Consider the following 21937-nt stretch of genomic DNA (forward strand, 5'->3'; position numbering starts at 1 on the left):
ACAATTGCCAGAGATGGAAACAGTCCAAATGTCCAACAGATGAGTGGCTAAACAAGCTGTGGTATATACATATACCACAGCTTGTTTAGATGATAAAGACTGAGATGGAGTATTATGCAGCTGTAAGACAGAATAAAGTTATGAAGTATGTAACAACATGGATGGACCTTGAGGACATTTTGCTGAGTGAGATTAGCCAGAAACAAATGGACAAACACTGTATGGTCTCACTGATATGAACTGACATTAATGAATGAACTTGGAGAATTTCAGTTGGGAACAGAGACCATCAGGAATTAGAAATAGGGTAGATATTGGGTAATTGGAACTGAAGGGATACAGGTTGTGCAACAGGACAGATTGTAAAAGTCCAGAAATGGATAGCACAGTATTACCTAACTGTAATACAATTATGTTAGAACACTGAATGAAGCTGAATGTGAGAATGATGGAGGGAGGAGGCCTGGGGGCACAAATGAAATCAGAAGGAAAGATAGACGATAAAGACTGAGATGGTATAATCTAGGAATGCATAGACTGTACAAGGATAGTGATTAATTGTACAAATTTAAAAATATTTTGGTGTGAGGAAGAACAAAGTGATGTCAATATTGCAGGGTGTTGAAAATAGACGGTAGTTCATATTTTAAACTTCAACTTATGTATGAGATTAAAGCAAAAAATGTTTATTTGTTACAAAATTTACATTTTGACTAATGTATCTCCTAATATAACTTATATGAACAGTTTAATTGAACACCGTAAGTTCATGGAACCTTGAGTAGGGCATGAGATTTTGTAGGTTTGTTCAGAGTGATGCCCTGATAAATACCAGAGTGATTTGAAAAGTGAATAAAAAAGTATTTGCAAAGCCCCCTTGAGGGAGTGGCAAGAAAGGGGGAGAATTCAACTTCCCTAAGTGGAGAATTCCTGATATTCTGACAAGCAGTGGGAACAAACAAAGCAGTAGTCTGAGCCCTCAGTCTTGAGGTTTGTTCATATGAAACTTAACTGCGCAAAGGATAGGCTAAGCCTACTTAAAATTAGGCCTAAGAGTCACCCCCAAGAGAACCTCTTTTGTTCTCAGATGTGCCCTCTCTCTCTCAGCCAACACAACAAGCAAACACTGCCCTCTCCCTCTCTGCGTGGAACATGACTTCCAGAGGTGTGCTGGCAACGTGGGACAGAAATTCTAGAATCCTAGAATGAGCCGGGACTCAGCATCAAGGGATTGAGAAAACCTTCTCGGCCAAAAGAGGGAAGAGCAAAATGAGACAAAATGAAGTGTCAGTGGCTGAGAGATTCCAGACATAGTTGAGAGGTTATCCTTGAGGTTATTCTTACGTAGTATATAGATATCACCTTTTTAATCAGGGTATAATGGGGAGGCTGGTGGGAACTGCCTGAGAATGTAGAGCTGTGTTCCAGTAGCTATGTTTCTTAAAGATGATCGTATAATGATATAGCTTTCATAGTGTGACTGTGTGATTGTGAAAACCTTGTGTCTGATGCTCCTTTTATCTACCTTATCAATAGATGAGTAAAAGATATGGATTAAAAATAAATAAATAATAGGGTGAACAAATGTTAAAATAGATTTAGTAAAGTGAAATGTTAGAGATCAATGAAAGGGAGGGTAAGCAGTATGGTATGTATGGATTTTTTTCTTTTTTCTTTTTATTTCTTTTTTCTGAATTGATGCAAATGTTCTTGAGAGGTGATCGTGGTGATGAATACACAACTATGTGATGATATTGTGAGTTTTATTGTTTATATTGTTTATTGTTTATATATATATTGTTTATATAAGAATGGAATGATCGTATGGTTACAATATTCAAGTTTGTATGTTGGAAAAAAATTTTTAAATTAAAAAAAAACAAGGTTACAGTCTAGGTCCCAGTTTTCTTGCAATTATTTTCTAAATGAGATCATATAATAGTTGCTCTTTTATATTTGGCTTATTTTGCCTCACGAAATGTCCCACCTGTTCATTCACATCATTGCATGCCTCATAACTTCATTCCTTTTTGTAGTAGTGCCATGTTTGATCATATGCATGCACCATCGTTCAGTTTACTTCTCAGTCAGTGCATCTTTTGGCCACCTCCATCTTCTGGGCCTCATGTATAACATCCAAAGTCAATAGTCCATCTGATTTTAGATAATTTCATTATTCCCAGGAGAAAGATTGCCAATAAACACACCCTCACTGAATAGAAAATCCAAACCTCCCCTTAACTCTTGCCCCTCCTCCCATTACTTCCCCTGGTATTACAGTACTGTTAATGTTTTCCTATTAAACGTAGCCCATAGCATGCAGTAGCATTTTCCCTCTTTACCCCAAAATTATACACTCATATGTCTGTAAGGGCTGGGGGTGAGTGTGGCCTGGGTATGAAGTAAGCTGTCGTGGCTTGGGCGCACAGGCAGTCTCCTGCAGGTGGCAAGGAGGGGGAGGTGGAGTGGAGTGGCTGGGTACAGGTACACAAGTCTCTGGAGAGGCAGGGCGGAACTGTGTGCCTGTGTGTCAGTGGTGGGTTGGGCTGAGGCAGGTGGGCGCATGGACACACACAGGGTGGGGGGTCAGGGTGGGCGCGACTGGAGCTCGGTATGGGGGCAAGTGATGGGGTTCAACTGCATGGGTTGTGGGGGGAGTTGCAGGTTGTGGGGTGGAGGCAGTGCATGAGATATTATCGCGTTCTAGGAGCACAGCTTGGCTTAATTCCTAGTCCACGTCTTCCTGTCTGTGCTCTCCTGAGAGCTCCAGGCCTCCATCTGGAAATGGGTACTCTAGACTTTTTGCATTAACTGGATGGTCTCTGGTTCCCTGCATCTTAGTTCTTCAGCTTTTGCAACCAGGGCTTCCCTATATGGTATGGCAGATCCTCCCAGGCCACTTACACTCTTACATTGCCGTTTCAGTCACCTTCCCATCCCTTCTCCAGCTGTTCCTTGGAACAGGGGTGAACTCGACCTATCCTATTCCGCCATCTTCCCAGAGCCTCCCAGTCTATGTCTTTTGGTTAGGAAATTTAGTCCGTTAACATTTAGTGTTATTGCTGTAAAGGCAGTAATGTTTCCTACCATTTTGTCTTTTGTATGTCATACTTTTTTTTCCCTCTTTTTTACCCTTACTGATAGTCATTTCTCCCCTCTTCTCCAGACCTCTCTCTCCTCTCTTATGCTATCTGCATGTAATGTTTCCTTTAGTATTTCTTATGGAGTTGATCTCTTTCTCTCTCAGTGTCTGTTTGTCTGAGAATAATTTAAACTCTCATTTCTGAAGGACAATTTCCTGGGCATAGAATTCTTGGTTGGCAGTTTTTCTTTTTCGGAATCTTAAATACACTATACTACTGCCTTCTCTCCTTCATAGTTTCTGCTGAGATATCTGTATATGGTCTTATCAAGCTTCCCTAGTATGTGATGCATTGCTTTTCTCTTGCTGCTTTCAGAATTCTCCCTTTGTCTTTACATTTGACAATCTGATTAGTAAATGTCTTTGAGTAGGTCTTTGTAGATCTGTTATGTTTGGGGTGTGCTGTACTTTTTGGATCTGTAATATTATGTCTTTCGTAATAAATGGGAAATTTTCAGAGATTATTTCTTCTATTATTCTTTCTGCCCCCTTTCCCTTCTCTTCTCCTTCTGGGACACCTGTAACATGAATATTCATGCGCTTCATGTTGTCATTTAATTCCCTGAGACCATGCTCATATTTTTACTTTCTCTTCCTGTGTTAGTTAGATTCAGTTGTCAACTTGGCCAGGTGAGCATACCTAGTCTTTTGGTGCGGACATAAGCCAATGGTACGTGAACCTCATCTGTTGCTAATTACATCTGCAGTCGGCTAGGAGGCATGTCTGCTGCAATGAGTGACGTTTGACTTAATTGGCTGGTGCTTAAATGAGAGATCACAACATAGCACTGCTAAGCAGCTCGGCATTCCTCATCTCAGTACTTGCAGCTCAGCCCAGGCCTTTGGAGATGCAGAAAGAAGTCACCCTGGGGAAAGTTGTTGGAACCCAGGGGCCTGGAGAGAAGACCAGCAGAGACCATCCTGTGCCTCCCACGTAAGAAAGAACCTCAGTGGAAAGTTAGCTGCCTTTCCTCTGAAGAACCAACAAAATAAATCCCCTTTTATTAAAAGCCAATCCGTCTCTGGTATGTTGCATTCCGACAGCTAGTAAACTAGAACAGATTTGGTACCGGAGTGTGGGGTGCTGCTGTGGTTTGCAAATACCAGATATGTTGAAACAGTTTTTGGATGGCTAAAGGGAAGATTTTGGAGGAACCGTGAAGAGAATGATGGAGAAGTCCTGGAGGGTTTGAAGAGACTGTTAGTGTAAATGGAACTACTACCAATCTTGACAAAGGAGGACACAAAAGGGAAAAAATTGGAGTTTGCAGAGTGAGAACCATGGAAGCTCAGGTCTGAAGCCAAGAAACCTCGGCCAGGAGAGTGGACCCACCCATATACAGGGAGAGGGTGAGTTTACCCTGAAGGGCGAGGATGAGTCTCCCCTCTCATTGCAGTGGAATAGTTGTGCAGCCTCAGGCCTTGGAAAAGGCGTAGAACGCTCCTTGGGGGACTGGGAGAGCCTGGCTGCCACCATGTGGAGGGGTTGAGCGTGTGCCCCAGAAATGACAGAGCCCAGGGGTGGCCCTGATGCCTGGAGAGAGTGGAGCCCAGAGGTGGTCTCCTCGATATTCCCCGAGGTTGATTTGGAAAGAGGCCGGCCACTGCACAGGCCCTTGGAAGGGGTAGGACTGCCACTTTCTACACCCGAAGGATAAATGACTTTCAGACTTTGAAATCCACTGGTGTTTGCCTGCAAGTTTTCCTTCCAGTTTCTCCCTATGGATCCGGTGTTTATCCTCCTTTGCATATTGGCATCAGATAACTTGTTTTGAGATTCACAGGCCCACAGCAAGAAGAGAAGTTTTTGCACCTGTTTAAGGTGATGCTTGAAGTTGCCAAGTTGACAAGGGCTGGACATGTGTTAGATTCATTTGTCAACTTGGCCAGGTGAGCATACCTAGTCTTGTTGCTGCGGACATAAGCCAATGGTACGTGAACCTCATCTGTTGCTAATTACATCTGCAGTCGGCTAGGAGGCATGTCTGCTGCAATGAGTGACGTTTGACTTAATTGGCTGGTGCTTAAATGAGAAATCGCAACATAGCACTGCTAAGCAGCTCGGCATTCCTCATCTCAATACTTGCAGCTCAGCCCAGGCCCTTGGAGATGCAGAAAGAAGTCACCCTGGGGAAAGTTGTTGGAACCCAGGGGCCTGGAGAGAAGACCAGCAGAGACCATCCTGTGCCTCCCACATAAGAAAGAACCTCAGTGGAAAGTTAGCTGCCTTTCCTCTGAAGAACCAAAATAAATCCCCTTTTATTAAAAGCCAATCTGTCTCTGGTATGTTGCATTCCGGCAGCTAGCAAACTAGAACACTTCCCTATCTGTTCTTTTGGTGTCCTCTAGTCCACTAATCCTTTCTTCTGCCTCTTTTAATCTGCTGTTGTAAGTCTCCATTGTGTTTTTCATCTCTTCTCTTGTGCCTTTCATTCCCTTAAGTTCTGCCATATTTTTTTCAAGCTTTCAAATTCTTTATGGTCACTCAATATCATCTTTATATCTTTCATCTCTTTTACCTTATTGTCCCTCAACTCATTGGTTTTTTTTTTTTTATTTGGCATGTTTGATTGAACATTAATTAGTTGTTTCAACTCCTCTACCTCATTTAAAGTGTTATTTGTTCCTTTGGTTGAGACATATCTTTGTTTTTCCTAGTATGACTTGTAAGTTTTTGTTGGTATCTTAGCATCTGATTTCCTTGATTAGTTTGTTCTGGAGGTTGTTTTCACTCTTTTACCTAGGATTTTCTAGGATAGCTTCTATTTAACTGTTCATAATTTTTCAGTTCTTATCTTTATGGTTCTTGCCCTGCCTAAATGGAAACTTTTTTTTTAAAAAGATGGTCTCCCCAGATATCATTGACCCCAGTCAGATTTTCCCAAACAAAACAGGCCAGTCTCAGGAGGAGGGTGTAATCAGTATTCTTTCCTTCAGGATGAGACCCAGCAGGTTGTTAGAGATTCCTGTGACGCCTCTAGACTTTGTGCTTTTCCTGTCCTTCCCAGCAGGTGGTGTTTGTCAGCCTGCAGCTCTTCAGCCGCACAAAGTGATGCTGTGCCTTTCATCCTAAACTGACCCTGTAGCTGCCAGGAATATGATTGAGACTGAGGCTGATGTGGAAGGCGAGTTTAGCGCTTAGCCCCTAGAGTCTGAATTCTCTGATTGAGGACGGGCTTTTTTGAGCTGAGTCCAGTCCCTATCCCTTTCCTGGGGGAAGATAAGCCATTTAGGGAATTAGCTCCTTTACTTGATTTGTTACTCTCAGACCTATATTAACTGGAGCTTACCTGGAACAGGGATGACAGTTGAAAATGCTTGAGGCTTTCTGTGATGAGCTACTTAGAATAGTTTAAAAAAAAAAATCCCTTTCAGAACCAGCCCCCAAAGTTCACTGTCAAGAGCTGGAGTTGAAGAGGTACCTTCTTTTTCCCACAGTGAAGTTTCCCTACTGAGCCTTCCATGCCAATGGGAGAGGGGCACCAGCTTTCAGTTTTTGGAAACTTTACTCAGTTCTACACTGTGATCTCAGCCCTTCCACCCATTCCAAATCAGTGTACAATATGTGTCTGGTCACGAATGTCCCCCAAATAGAAAGTCCCTGGCTATTTACTAGCTGCTCTAGAGGACAAACTGAATTCCATACCTCCCTTTGCAGCGTCTTGCCCCACCTCTGCTGTCGTTTTAAATGATAATGTTTTTCAGTTCTAATTATGTTCTGAAATACAAAGGAGCCATCTGTACTAATGTAATCACCAAAGAGGATTGTTTGTTTAATATAGTTTAGATGTTATACAGTTTACTGAATTTTAATTTTTTAAACATTGCCAATCTTTTGGATTAATATGGAAAATCTATCATATAGTATATTTGATTAACCAGAGCATCACATGGCCGATAATGAGTACTTAACTTTGAATGTATTATGGAAAAGTTATTCACAGCAATAACTTAATATATTCTTTTTTTAAAAAAGCAGTTTTATTGAACTATATTCACACTATATTATTTTATAGGGCATATTTTAGCACTTTATACCTGGAGTGGCTGGATGATTGCATCTGGTTCCCAGGATAAGACTGTTAGATTCTGGGATCTTCGAGTACCAAGCTGTGTTCGTGTTGTTGGAACTACATTCCATGGCACTGGTAGGTTTTTCTGGAATTTAAAGGAGATTATATGAGAAAGGATCTGTAAAAATTATATTAGCTCACCAAAAATAGGAACAATAGTGAAAAATAAAAACTTGGTATTTTATTGACTATGATCAATTCTTTTACAATACTTTCATTTGTTACCTTATTGATAAAAAAAAAAAGTATTCAAGCTAGGAAACCAAGGCTCATGGAGATTACGTGTCATGTGCCAAATTATGTAGTTGGTAGTAGGAGGGCGTTTTTGGACTCAGACCTTTAAAAAAAACATTAAAAAAAATGTATGCACATAGTAAAAATCCAAATTGTACAGAAGGGTATACTGCTTTTTTCCCACTCCTATTCTTTGCTCTCTTTTGATAAGGTACAAGTTTCTTATTCTTCTACAAGTATTCTATAAATATATAACCAGAAAGTTTGTGTGTATACAGATTTTCTTTCTCCTTTAAACACACACACACACACACACACACACACACACACACACACAGTATTATATAATACACACCTCAATTTCTAAATTTAACTATATATTTTGGATTGCTCCACATAAACCCCAGGTCCTTAGTTTGTCAAGACTGCTGAAATAAAGTACTATGGACTGGTTGGCTTATACAACAGTAATTTATGGTCTCACAGTTTTGGAGGCTAGATGGCCAAAATCAAGGTGTTGGCAGGATCATACCTTCTCTGAAGTCTGTAGTGTTCTCGTGATAATTTGCCAACCAACCTTTACTTAGGTTCTGCCTCCATCACACATGGCCATATGTCTCCTTCTCATTCGTACTATTTTGTATTGTTGTTTTAGTTCTTGTTCCCTACACTAGACTCTAGACTGGGTATGGGAGTATATCTGGACACTTACCCAACAATGAAAACACTGGATTAGAAAAAGTAGATTCTCTAGCTTGGCTCATCTCTCCCAGGGTAGTCTCCTAAATTACAAGAAGTAGATTTTCTTATTTCTCACAGAATCTTGCTTCATACCTTACCCCTAAAAGAAACTCTGGGGTGGGCCGCGGTGGCTCAGCGGGCAAAGTGCTTGCCTGCTATGCCGGAGGACCTTGGTTCGATTCCCGGCCCCAACCCATGTAACAAAAACGGAGAAACAGAATACAATAAAACAAGAAAATGTTTAAAAATGTTTCCCTTTCTTCCTTCCTTCCTTCCTTCTATCCTTCCTTCCTTCTCTCTGTCTTTCCTTTAAAAAAAAAAAAAAAAAAGAAACTCTGATATTTATTGGGTGACTTAATTTGCATTTGTTCATAACTGAAATTTTGATACGCTACATTAAGTTAAAAGCGTATGATACAATGAACATAATTAGCTATATTGCAACTTAATTATATTGATTTTTCCATATTGAAACTTTTATTTCCCCTGCCACAGGGAGTGCAGTAGCATCTGTAGCTGTAGATCCCAGTGGCCGCCTCTTAGCCACAGGTCAAGAAGATTCTAGTTGCATGCTGTATGACATAAGAGGAGGAAGAATGGTACAAAGTTATCATCCTCATTCTAGTGATGTTCGTTCCGTTCGATTCTCTCCTGGAGCGCACTACTTGCTTACAGGATCTTACGATATGAAAATAAAGGTGACAGACCTACAAGGTAATTTAGATCAACCTTGCTCCCTTTTTTGTTTCCTTTATTCTATTTGGGATCCTTCTTTTTCGTTAATCTGGTATGATTGACTTATCTAATATTTTTCAAATTTTAGTTTTATAATGTTTACTGAACAGATTATTAGGACTGTATTAAGATGCGTTGTAACAAATCATGAATTAAATGGGATTAGCAGTCTTACTTTCATTGCATATAGTTTTAAAAATATTTAAAAGAATCAGCATTTATTACAGTGAATCATTCCATCAAGAGTTAAATGATGGTAGATGTTAAAACATGCATTTATGTACTCTTACTTGCTTTTGCTTAAAAGCTCATTGTTGTGCAATCTGCAAAATTATGTCTTCAGTATCTAGTTTTATTTTGAAATATTTGTTAAACAAATTTTATTGGGTACAAATCAGGGCCAGGCAGAGAGATGAACAAGACAGTTAACTTCCTTCTTGATGGAATTTACATTGTAGAAGTCACTAGAAAATGAAGGAAAAAAAAGTGATTTTATTTAATGACAAGTGCTAGAAGAAAATGAGCACGGTAGAAGATAGTGACTGGGGTGGATTGTTGGGAAAGCTATTTTAGGTAGGAGGGTTATAGCAGGTGTTTCTGGAGAAATGCCATTCAAGCAGAGACTTGAATGATGAGAAGGAACAAATCCTACCAGGATACTAGGAGAGCATAGCAATATAAAGATGCTGAGGCAGGAACAAACTTCACATGCTCAAAACACTGTAAGAAGCCATTGTGGCTGGCACTTAGTGAGTCAAGGGAGAAAGAGGGAGGAGAATAAATCAGAGGCAGGATTTTGTAGTCACTTTAAAAAGTATAACAGGAAGTCTGTGGAAAATTTTAAACAGGGGCATGATGTGATCCGAATTACCTTTTTAAAAACAACTTTGAGTTCTGTAAGGGGAGAATGGATTGTAAGGGGATCAAGAATAGAAGTAGAAAGCTCAGTGAGGAGGCTATTGAAATAGTGGTCGAGGTGGAGGTGATAAGAAGTGATTGAATTTTGGATATATTTTAATTTATTTGGATTAGATTTGGGGAGTGAGGGAAAAAGGAATCAAAGATGACTTCTAGCTTTTTGACATGAGCAACCATATGGTGCATTAATTGAGATAGGGAAGATGGTTTGGGCAAGGAACAGGTTTAGGCCAGAAAATCAAGTGTTTGCTTTTAGTCATGTCAAATTTAATATGACTATCAGACAGTCAAGTAAGAGGTTGAATAACTATCTGGATATTAATCTGGAGCTTAGGTGAGGAGTCAAGGCTGGAGATAAAATGTGTGAATCATAAGTATATAAATGGCCATGGTATTAAGATGAAATTTCCTTAGAAGTGAAGTAGAAAGAGAGCAGAAGAAATCTGAGGGCTGGCTCCGGGGATTCACCAAATTTTAAGTCAGGAAAGAAGGGAAGCCAACAAAAGAGATTGAGATGGATTAGCATTGATGTGAGGAAGCCAAGTTAAGAGAGTTTCAAGAAGAGAATGTCTAGCTGAGTCACGTGTTGTTGTGCTTATGTTACCAGATACTAGTAACACTATTAGGTATTCAGTAATTTAACCTTTCTACTTATTATATCAATATAGTTTAGGGTTTTTAATACTGTGAAGTCTTAAAGTAACAGGAGGTCTGTAAAATCTTATGTTTATGATGGGCCACTGTGGCTCAGCAAGCAGAGTTCTAATCTGCCATGTGGGAGACCCAGGTTTGATTCCCGGTACCTGCCCATGCAAAAAAAAAAATCTTATGTTTAGAATTATTTTGTAATGTAATTCAACATATCTTTTCTTTTTTAATTTAGGCGACCTCACTAAGCAGCTGCCTATCATGGTGGTGGGGGAACACAAGGACAAAGTGATTCAGTGTAGATGGCACACCCAGGATCTTTCCTTCCTGTCATCCTCTGCAGACAGAACTGTAACCCTCTGGACATACAATGGATAGAGTACACTTGAAGTCAATCTATGCAGCAAAAGCACAGACTTAAGACTACTGAGTTGTGAAAATTACCAATTTGAAGAACGTAGACTGCCCAGGAAAGTGACTTAACACGAGGAGGCCCTTATTACCATGTATCCTACTGATAGGAGGTGTTGGGTGATGGTGTTCTGCAGTGCTTTCAGTCTTCCATGTGAGCTCGTGCTGCTGTGACCTGCTATATGTAGTCTCGTTGCCAAAATCTGCAGAAGAGCTCTTATATTGTCAGTGTGCACTCCAAGTGAAGGTGGACAATGTGTTTACAGTTTAGTATTAAATGCATTCCTTGGTCTTTGCCTAAATAAGTTTTCTATACACACTGTTATTGAACTATACTTTAAGCATACTATTATATGTAATGCAGCCATGCCCAATACAGATTCAACATAGGTATTCAGAAATTACTTATGCTCTTCTCACAACCCCATGATAGTGTATCATTTGTCATCCAGAGATCAGAATTTTATCTCTTTCAAAGTTTATATGGTTGTTTTCACTAAGGATCATTATGGAGTTGAAAGATGGAAAGAAAACTGCTTATTAGTTCATTAGGTGTTATAGGCATTTTCTTTTTTCTTAAACCAGGAATATGATTACTATTTTGTTACAATTCAGGCTACCAGGTAAACAAACATGTTTACTTCAGAAAATTTTTAATTTTTTGAATGCAGCAAGACCCCTCCCTTAAACTGTACTGTAGATGCAAGTAGAGCAGCTGCAGTTAAGTGATGTAACACTCAATGGTACAGTAAATATCCCAGACAGCATTTTTTTTTCTTAAAAAAGTAAAAACGAAGGTTAACAACTTTGCCATAGACTATAGCATGGCTTGAAATGCTATGTCTGCATGATAATTTAAAATGGAAAATCTAAACTTTGCACTCCAAAAGCTTATTTGGGTTTTTTCCTTGCACTGTTTTATCTAATGCAGAATAATGATTTAGTTCTACAGCATTGTAGATCCTAACATTTATGTATCTTTATTTTCATATTGTATAGTAGTTTTACTTTAAATTATTAAATAGGCTATTTTATTTATGTTAAATGCAGTTGAATTGGTTGTAATTATTGAATTGTCTGTGCACTGTTATGTAGCAAGCATTTTTAACCTATTGTATAACAAGTGGAAAGGGTATTAGAAGTGTAATTGTGCTCTTATTTCAATAAAGACCTCTTGACACCTGTTTTAGTTTCTCCAGCTGCTAAAACAAACACCATAGAGTAGATTGGCTTAACAACAGGACTTTATTGGCTCACAGTTTTGAAACTAGGAAAGACCAAAATCAAGACCTCAACAATATAATGCGTTCTCTCCAAAGACTGTGGTTTTCTTTGGCTGGTCACCAGTAATCTTTGGTCCTTGACTTTTCACACAGTGGTACACACATGGCGGCGTCCTCTTTCTCTTTCGGAGTTTCTGCTAACTTCCAGCTCTGGCTGCTCCCTATGGCAGGTTCCTTTGCTGAGAAGGACTTTTTTGTGTATCCAGGTTCCTTTGCTGAGAAGGACTTCAGTGATATTGAATTAAGGCCCACTCTCAGTTTGGGCACACTTTAATAAACACATTTTCACAGGTCCTGCATACAAAAGGGTTAATACCCACAGGACCAGAGGTTGGGGCCTAAACATGTGTTTTGTGGGGTACATGATTCAATTCCCATTAGTCTGTCCTCTGGATCCCAAAATGACATGTTCTTCCCACATGCAAAATACATTTATTCCATCACAACCTCCCAAAAGCCTCTATTATTTTAGTAATATTGCTAAGTAAAAGTCCATCAAAATCAGTTATGGGTATGTTCTGTCCTGGGGCAAAATTCCTCTCCCCTGGACCCGTGTAATATGGCAAATAAGTTATCTGCTTCCAATATACAGTGGTGGGACAGACATGGGATAAACATTCCCATTCCTGAAAGGAGACATTAGAAGGAAAACAGTTAATGGTTCTTAAACAATTTCAAAATCAAGCAGAGCAAACTTCATTAGATTTCAAAGTCTGAACATTACCTGTGGACCCATGTCTTGTCCTCCAGGCCTGGTAGAGTGGCACCCTTTTTGCAGTGGCCATGCCCTCCCTGAACCTTGGGTGTGGACTCCACCCTCTGTAAGCACTGGGGTGGTTGAAAAAATGGGTGCAAGGCCCACCACTGCTTCCAAGCCCCACTGGGGCAGGTGGTCTGCCTTCTCCAAGTGCAGGAGCAGATCTGTCCTTTCCACCTGTCAGGGTGAGCCTGCCCTCTGGCTCAAGATGTCCTCATTCCATGGTTCTGCCGTTGAAGTCATTCTTCAATTCCCTTCTCTGTCCTTTTCAGACCAAGATGGCATAGCTTCTGTTCATATAAATTTTGTGAAAACCTCGGCTTTGTGTGCAGTTCCATGGGTCAAAGCCTTCAGACAGAAGAAAGGTCCACAGATCCTTCCTAGATAACTGCGTTTCCAATCCTAGCTTCCACTGAGATGGCCAACAGGATCCATGTCCAGCCACACCCTCCTTAGTAAGGGTTGTTCAGTTAAACTCTCGTGTGGAACTGTGTTCTCTGGAGACACACTTCCCAGATGCTCAGGGAGGTCCCTGATAGAGCTGCTCTGACCTTTGTCTTAGAGCTACATGGATAGGCTGAGAATTTTTTCAAATCACTAATTGCTGGTTTCTTTGTAATTAGGAATTCAGTTCTCATCTTATCTCATCTCTCTCATATTTTACTGTAAGCTGCAAGAAGCCAGGTCGTACCTTTCACATTTAGCTTAGAAATCTCCTCAGCTAATATCCAAGTTCACTGTTCATAAATTTATCTTTCAAGCTGACATCAAAACACATTTTGCTAAAGTTCTCTGCCACTTCATACAAGGATCACCTTTCCTCCAATTTCCAATAACACATTCATCATTTCCTTCTAAGGCCATATCAGAAGTAATTTTGACATCCATATTTCTACCAACAGTCTCTTCAGAGCAATCTAGGCCTTTTCTACCAATTTTCTCATAATTTTTCCAGCATCTACCCATTAGCCAATCTAAAGCCATTTGTGCATATTTGTCATAGCAGCAGCCCACTGCTTCCCAGTTGGTAAAACAAATGTCCTACAGTAGATTGGCTTAACAACAGGAATTTATTGACATATGTTTTCAAGATTAGGAGAAGTCAGAAATCAAGGCATCAACAATGTGATCCTTTCTCCCTAAAAACCATGGCATCCAGGGGCTGGCTGCCAGCCATCCTTGGTCCTTGGCTTTTCTGTTATATGACAATGCACATGGCTGAAACTTCTCTTTTTTCTTCAGGGTTCTGTTGACTCCCAGCTTTTGGCTGTTCCCTGTGGCTTCTTTTCTATGTCCAATCTCCTTTGCTTATAAGGATATCAGCCATGTTGGTTTAAGGCCTACTCTCATTTAAGTGTGGCATACCTTCATAACATCTTCAAAGTCCTATTTACAATTGGGCTCACACCACAGGACAAGGAGTCGGGGCCTGAACATGCCTTTTGTGGGGTACATGATACAATTCACCACAACACCTAGAACTATTCCCATTCTTCAGTATTTGTGGTTTTCAATTTAGAGAGCTATTTTTCAAATTTACTTGGAGATTGTGTGGTTCAATGGATGAACCTCATAATCAATTTCTTATGTTTCTTTCTAACATTCATCCAACTAATGTGCTTTTTAACCCTTGGCTGATGCATAACTTTTACATGTCTTCTCTTTTATCCAAAATATAGGGAAACTTTCTATCCTGATATATTGTGAAAGTTGATTAATAACAGTCTGGGAAACTGGATAATTAAGACTAAAATATGATGAATTGGATGCTTTAGAAAGATGAATCTAGTGAACTTGTGAGTTTTCAATAGGTAGTTTTCCTCCATAGTAGACACACAGAAGGAAATTCTGCTGAATAGGGCACATCCCTTCTGGCTTTCATGATTAATTTCACATTCTAGCAGGTTATTAGGGCTAAGTTTAAACTAGGAGAAAGGCCAATTTCTTGATATAGACCAGCTCAATTTCATGATTAAAATGTTCATAAAATAATGTGTTCCATTTTTGTGGTAGTTAGGTTCAGGTGTCAGCTTGGCCAGGTGATGATGCCTCCTTGTTCTGTTTCTGTGGACTTACATCATCAGCATGTGAAATTCACCTATGGCTGATTCAACTGCAATCAGCTAAGGGGAGTGCCCTCCACAATGAGTGAAGTTTAATATAATTAGCTGGAGACTTAAAAGAGTGAAGTCCAAAGCCCGCTTAGCAGCTCAGGCAAGATGTCTGGAGATGCCCAAAGAGCCCTGGGAAAAGCCATTGGAATCCAGAAGCCAGGTCAGAAGGCTAGTAGCAGTCATCGCTGTGTGCTTTCCCATGTGACAGAGACTCAGCTGAAAGCTAGCTGTTGCCTTTCCTCCGAAGAACTAAATTTGTAACTAAAAAAATCCCCTTATTAAATGTCGGTCCCTCTCTGGTGTGTTTCATTTTGGCAGCTTTGGTAAACTAAAACAATCATCACTGTCAGTGAGAAAACTTTTAAAATCATCCTGGATATGGGGTATCTTCCTGCAAGGCATTAGATAACAAGCAGCAGAAATTACCGTATTTCAATAAATACCTATGTATGTCCTTTTTCAGTGCCCTCCACACTGCCTTCTACATGTAGTAATGGAGGTCAATAGATTCTTGGAGTCTCCCCTAAAACGGAGAGGAGCGAAATATCTTCGCTCTGAACCCCCGCTGAGGGTGACACGGAGGAGAAGGGGTGGAAGGGCAATGCAGAGGGTAACTCTACCTCTGGGTGGCTTCAGAAGTGTTATTTGAGTTTTACCTTTTAGATGTTTAAGTATTTTAAAAAAATTATAAAATAAGCAACATGCATTCAACTATATTGAATTCTATAGCAAATTTTAATGTGTTGCCAGTTAACTTTTGTTTACAGACCGGAATAAAACTTCTCTTGTCACCTCCTTCTTGAGTTTCCTAAGAGTGTCAGGCCAGCAGTTACAGGCAACAACAAAACAAACAAAATTTAACATTTCAACTACTCCACAGCGTGCAAACTCTCCGCCCTCTAAAACAGAACTATCTTGGTCACCCTTTATCCCCATTTAAAAAAAAGATGCTCAAAATAGATTTCCGGCTTCATTGTAAACGTTACACATAAATGCATTCGAATTTATGAAATAAATTAACAGCAATAAGACACGCTGCGTATTCGTTTTACACATTTGGGTTCCGCGTAAGCTATCATTTGGAGAGAAAAAGAAAATCCCTAACCTAAAACCCGCGAGAAGAGCTTGGCCCCGCCCCTCGGCGGAGCCCCAGAGCCGGGCGCCCACGCAGGACGCGCAGCCGCGGGCCTAGCGAGTCGATGGGGTGGCGCGGGAGGTCCCGCCCTGGCTTAAGTGCTGCGAGGTCCGGCCGGGCCACTCGCCATCTTCTCCTGAGAAGTTGGGCCGGTCTCTTCCTGGAGGAACAGTCCGGCATTCCTGGGCGTGAGTCCCCGCGGTCTGGCGTATTTGTGCGGCGGTCGGGGCTGCGGCTTGGGCTCGCCGGAGCCAGCGGGCCGGCTGTGCAGGCTCCAGGGAGGCCGCGGGCGCTGCCCGGGCTGGGGGCCGCGCTGGCGCCTGTGGGGCGGCTTCAGAACTCCTCGTTCCCTCGACGGGCAGGCGACCCCCCGTCTTACCTCTCGGGCCTTCTTATCTCTGTCGTTATGCGGATGCTGTTGCGTTACACGGTTCAGAGAGCGGCCTAGGGAAAAGGAACAAGCAAGTACAAAGCAAAACCCGAGCGAACGATGCATTTTGCTGGCTTCGGTTATCTCTAAAACTTTAAATATAATTTGAACCAAAACTGGTAGTAAAATAGCGCGGATTCAGTTGTAATTGAATTGTTAAACCCCAAATCTAATTTGAGCGTAAAAAGCTTAGAGATGCCATAAGCCTGTTACATTTAACACTGGGTGGTGAAAAGTCAGGTTTTCTCTGAGCGCGCGGGCTTCAGGCTATCATCTTTGTCGTCATCTAGGAACTTGTTAGAAATGCACATTTCGGGCCGCGTTCCCCTACCTGCAAAATCAGAAACGCTGGGTGAGGCCCGTGGGACCCTCTAGAGGTCTGTTTCTACAAACCTTCCAAGTGCTTCAGTAACATCCTGAAATTTGAGAGCCACGGCTCGGGGAAACTACATATATACACATGAACTGAATTGTAAACTCTTGACTTTTATGCCATGGTCCATCCAAGTTAATACAGAATTTGAATTTTATTATACAGGTTTAGTCTTCTCTTTTCCTTTAAGAGTGTAAATTCGTTGAACTTTTGTAGTCTGCCGGTTTCCCCTCAGCAGCCAGCGGTGTACCTGGGCTTTCCTGGCGACTCTCCGGTTATTAAACCTCTTTCCCGCGCTCTGACTCTGATGTAGAGACATGGACCCAGCAGCTCCCCTTCTCAACCCCCTCTAAAATCCCATCGTCTTTGAGTGACCTCAACTGCCACTAAGACCACGGCAGCTTAGGTAGGGGAATTAGAGGGTTGGCTTTACCACCCACTAGCTGAGTGACTGCCGGGCCTAATTAGTTTTCCTAATCTGTAAAATGGAAATATATGGGGAAGACGCTATAGAATTTTCTGATGATTAAATGAGTTAATGTATGCAACAGTGCTTGGCACACAGATAATCCTGAGATATCAGCTATAATTAGTATCCGAGCCAGAGCAGGTGAAAATAATATCAAAATAGTGGCAAAATAGTAGAAACTGGGGGAGAGACAAGTATGTTTATAAGTAGTAAAAAGATCTAGATGCTGCCATTCAACTAAATCAGCATACGTTGGTTACTTTTTCTTGACATGTTGTTATATTCAGAGTATGATATATGGACCTGTATAGCTGGTGTTAACAGCTTGTCAGGAAGGCAGAACCTCAGACCTACCGAATCAGAATCTGGTTTTGTTTGTCTTTATAAAGTAACAAATGCGTTTATTTGGGGTCTTAGAATTGCATTGGGGAGCACAGATTCAGGTAACAACCTACACTGTGTCCCAGGTTGGGAAAGTCAGGCAAGGTTTTTTTTTTTTTTACAGATTTGTCTGGTTTATGTATCTTATTGGTATGACCATTCTCTATTCATCAGCATCATTCCATTTGCAAATTCTTACAGAAATTGTTCTTCTCCTATTTAGTAGAAATAACATTTATTTTGTTTTTCATTTAATTTATATGAAAGATCAAGTTTATTTGATTTGCAACATTAATTGAATATGGTTTGAACTTTAACTCTAAGATAAAGCTTTAACTTTATCTTAAGCCCAGAACCTGTCGTATCTGAATCCAAACACCTGACTCAAAGAGAAGTGCACTGTCACTGTTAAGACCTCAGCACCTTTATGTCTCAGAATCTTCGATTGGAATTTCTCAGTTTAGATAGTGATCGTTTTGTGAATTTGTTATAGATTGCTAGTGTGATTAGATTTCCAAAATAATCTGGATATTCAGCTGGTATTTTAGTCTTTTTATAATTGACATCTTTATATACTCTGAATTAAAGAATCCTTATCATGCAGAGGGGACTGATTCTGGCTTTCGTAGACATAGGCAGGAAACCTTATGTTCAAAGATAGTAAGTAATGAGAAGAGCAAATTACTAGTGATGCTATACCTGCAGCCTCCATTGTCCACTTGTTTGGCTTGGCTCAGGTACTCTAGGAATGAGAATTCTCAGAATTACATAGCAAAAGAGATAGGTTGCCTGGATACCACACTACAAGAGAAATAAAAATGTGGTTAGAATAATGGGTTTTATAATTTACAATGAGGCAATGTCAGTAAAAGAAGCTTTCCCAATATTCCAGCCCTCTGAAATGAAACTAATAGTAGAAATTCTTAATGTTACTTTTTCAGTGTCTCTTATTTCCCACCTTTTTTGGAGAAAGATAAAACTCAGGTTAAAATTCTCACCCAAGGGCAAAAATCCTGTATTTTAAGGACTTTAGAAATACATGTGCATTATATATAGGCACTATTGTGAGAATTAAATGTAGGAATGAAAAACCAAAGAGATGGGGCAGAATCTCAGATCAGCCTTTTCCCATTAGCATGTGATGCCTATTTTAGAAAAAAATCAGGAAAGGGTTTTAAAAGGAAGAAAGAGGAAGGAAAAAAGAGAAGTTGGTTAGGATTGAGGATCTTAGAAATGTTTTTTTATTTTCCAGAAAGGAAATCTGCTTAGGTTTCACTTATAACCTTGTGATGGTGGTATAAGGGCAGGGTGGCATAAGGACTTTTCTCTATACACAGCTCTCTGACTTTATTGTAAGTCTCTTTAAACAAAAAAAGTTTATTAGACAAGTTGTAGGTGTATATGGTGCATGAAATAGATTCCCATACCCCACGCCACCACCAGCACATTGCATTGGTGTGGGACATTTGTTATACTTGATAGCACTTTTTTGTAATTGCACTAATTTTTTTTTTTTATTAACGGAAAAAAGAAATTGACCCAACATTTAGAAATCATACCATTCTACATATGCAATCAGTAATTCTTAACATCATCACATAGATGCGTGATCATCGTTTCTTAGTACATTTGCATCGGTTTATAAGAACTAGCAACACAACAGAAAAAGATATAGAATGTTAATATAGAGAAAAAAAATAAAAGTAATAATAATAGTAAAAAAAAAAAACAAAAAAACCTATAGCTCAGATGCAGCTTCATTCAGTGTTTTAACATGATTACTTTACAATTAGGTATTATTGTGCTGTCCATTTTTGGGTTTTTGTATCTAGTCCTGTTGCACAGTCTGTATCCCTTCAGCTCCAATTACCCATTATCTTACCCTGTTTCTAACTCCTGCTGGACTCTGTTACCAATGACATATTCCAAGTTTATTCTCGAATGTCCATTCACATCAATGGGACCATACAGTATTTGTCCTTTAGTTTTTGGCTAGACTCACTCAGCATAATGTTCTCTAGGTCCATCCATGTTAATACATGCTTCATAAGTTTATCCTGTCTTAAAGCTGCATAATATTTCATCGTATGTATATACCACAGTTTGTTTAGCCACTCGTCTGTTGATGGACATTTTGGTTGTTTCCATCTCTTTGCAATTGTAAATAACGCTGCTATAAACATTGGTGTGCAAATGTCCGTTTGTGTTTTTGCCCTTAAGTCCTTTGAGTAGATACCCAGCAATGGTATTGCTGGGTCGTATGGCAATTCTATATTCAGCTTTTTGAGGAACCGCCAAACTGCCTTCCACAGTGGTTGACCATTTGACATTCCCACCAACAGTGGATAAGTGTGCCTCTTTCTCCGCATCCTCTCCAGCACTTGTCATTTTCTGTTTTGTTGATAATGGCCATTCTGGTGGGTGTGAGATGATATCTCATTGTGGTTTTGATTTGCATTTCTCTAATGGCCAGGGACATTGAGCATCTCTTCATGTGCCTCTTGGACATTTGTATTTCCTCTTCTGATAGGTGTCTGTTCAAGTCTTTTTCCCATTTTGTAATTGGGTTGGCTGTCTTTTTGTTGTTGTTGAGTTGAACCATCTCTTTATAAATTCTGGATACTAGACCTTTATCTGATATGTCATTTCCAAATATTGTCTCCCATTGTGTAGGCTGTCTTTCTACTTTCTTGATGAAGTTCTTTGATGCACAAAAGTGTTTAATTTTGAGGAGCTCCCATTTATTTATTTCCTTCTTCAGTGCTTTTGCTTTAGATTTAAGGTCCATAAAACCGCCTCCAATTGTAAGTTTCATAAGATATCTCCCTACATTTTCCTCTAACTGTTTTATGGTCTTAGACCTAATGTTTAGATCTTTGATCCATTTTGAGTTAACTTTTGTATAGGGTGTGAGATATGGGTCTTCTTTCATTCTTTTGCATATGGATATCCAGTTTTCTAGGCACCATTTATTGAAGAGACTGTTCTGTCCCAGGTGAGTTGGCTTGACTGCCTTATCAAAGAGTAAATGTCCATAGATGAGAGGGTCTATATCTGAGCACGCTATTCGATTCCATTGGTCGATATATCTATCTTTATGCCAATACCATGCTGTTTTGACCACTGTGGCTTCATAATATGCCTTAAAGTCCGGCAGCGCGAGACCTCCAGCTTCGTTTTTTTTCTGAAGATGTTTTTTAGCAATTCGGGGCACCCTGCCCTTCCAGATAAATTTGCTTATTGGTTTTTCTATTTCTGAAAAATAAGTTGTTGGGATTTTGATTGGTATTGCATTGAATCTGTAAATCAATTTAGGTAGGATTGACATCTTAACTATATTTAGTCTTCCAATCCATGAACACGGTATGCCCTTCCATCTATTTAGGTCTTCTGTGATTTCTTTTAACAGTTTTTTGTAGTTTTCTTTATATAGGTTTTTTGTCTCTTTAGTTAAATTTATTCCTAGGTATTTTATTCTTTTAGTTGCAATTGTAAATGGGATTCGTTTCTTGATTTCCCCCTCCGCTTGTTCATTACTAGTGTATAGAAATGCTACAGATTTTTGAATGTTGATCTTGTAACCTGCTACTTTGCTGTACTCATTTATTAGCTCTAGTAGTTTTGATGTGGATTTTTCCAGGTTTTCGACGTATAGTATCATATCGTCTGCAAACAGTGATAGTTTTACTTCTTCCTTTCCAATTTTGATGCCTTGTAGTTCTTTTTCTTGTCTAATTGCTCTGGCTAGAACCTCCAACACAATGTTGAATAATAGTGGTGATAGTGGACATCCTTGTCTTGTTCCTGATCTTAGGGGGAAAGTTTTCAATTTTTCACCATTGAGGATGATGTTAGCTGTGAGTTTTTCATATATTCCCTCTATCATTTTAAGGAAGTTCCCTTGTATTCCTATCTTTTGAAGTGTTTTCAACAGGAAAGGATGTTGAATCTTGTCAAATGCCTTCTCTGCATCAATTGAGATGATCATGTGATTTTTCTGCTTTGATTTGTTGATATGGTGTATTACATTAATTGATTTTCTTATGTTGAACCATCCTTGCATACCTGGGATGAATCCTACTTGGTCATGATG

General features: G+C 39.8%; 2 protein-coding genes across 6 annotated transcripts in view; both read left to right on the forward strand.

Annotated features, from left to right (window-relative positions):
* Window positions 1-12104, forward strand: part of WDR47 (WD repeat domain 47) — a 142957-nt gene extending 130853 nt beyond the window's left edge. For both annotated transcript variants that reach the window (XM_077120027.1, XM_077120029.1), the window contains exons 13-15: window positions 7159-7290; window positions 8686-8904; window positions 10727-12104. In XM_077120027.1, coding sequence (XP_076976142.1) covers window positions 7159-7290; window positions 8686-8904; window positions 10727-10869 — 494 coding nt within the window. In that variant the 3' untranslated portion in view covers window positions 10870-12104. The remainder of the gene's footprint in view (window positions 1-7158; window positions 7291-8685; window positions 8905-10726) is intronic.
* A 4108-nt stretch (window positions 12105-16212) lies between these two features.
* CLCC1 (chloride channel CLIC like 1) overlaps window positions 16213-21937 on the forward strand; it is a 75549-nt gene continuing 69824 nt past the window's right edge. For all 4 annotated transcript variants that reach the window (XM_077120035.1, XM_077120037.1, XM_077120036.1 and 1 more), the window contains exon 1: window positions 16213-16379. In XM_077120035.1, the coding sequence (XP_076976150.1) occupies window positions 16256-16379 (124 nt within the window). In that variant the 5' untranslated portion in view covers window positions 16213-16255. The remainder of the gene's footprint in view (window positions 16380-21937) is intronic.

This window comes from Tamandua tetradactyla, chromosome 11 (assembly GCF_023851605.1).
Source record: "Tamandua tetradactyla isolate mTamTet1 chromosome 11, mTamTet1.pri, whole genome shotgun sequence".
NCBI classification, from domain to species: domain Eukaryota; kingdom Metazoa; phylum Chordata; class Mammalia; order Pilosa; family Myrmecophagidae; genus Tamandua; species Tamandua tetradactyla.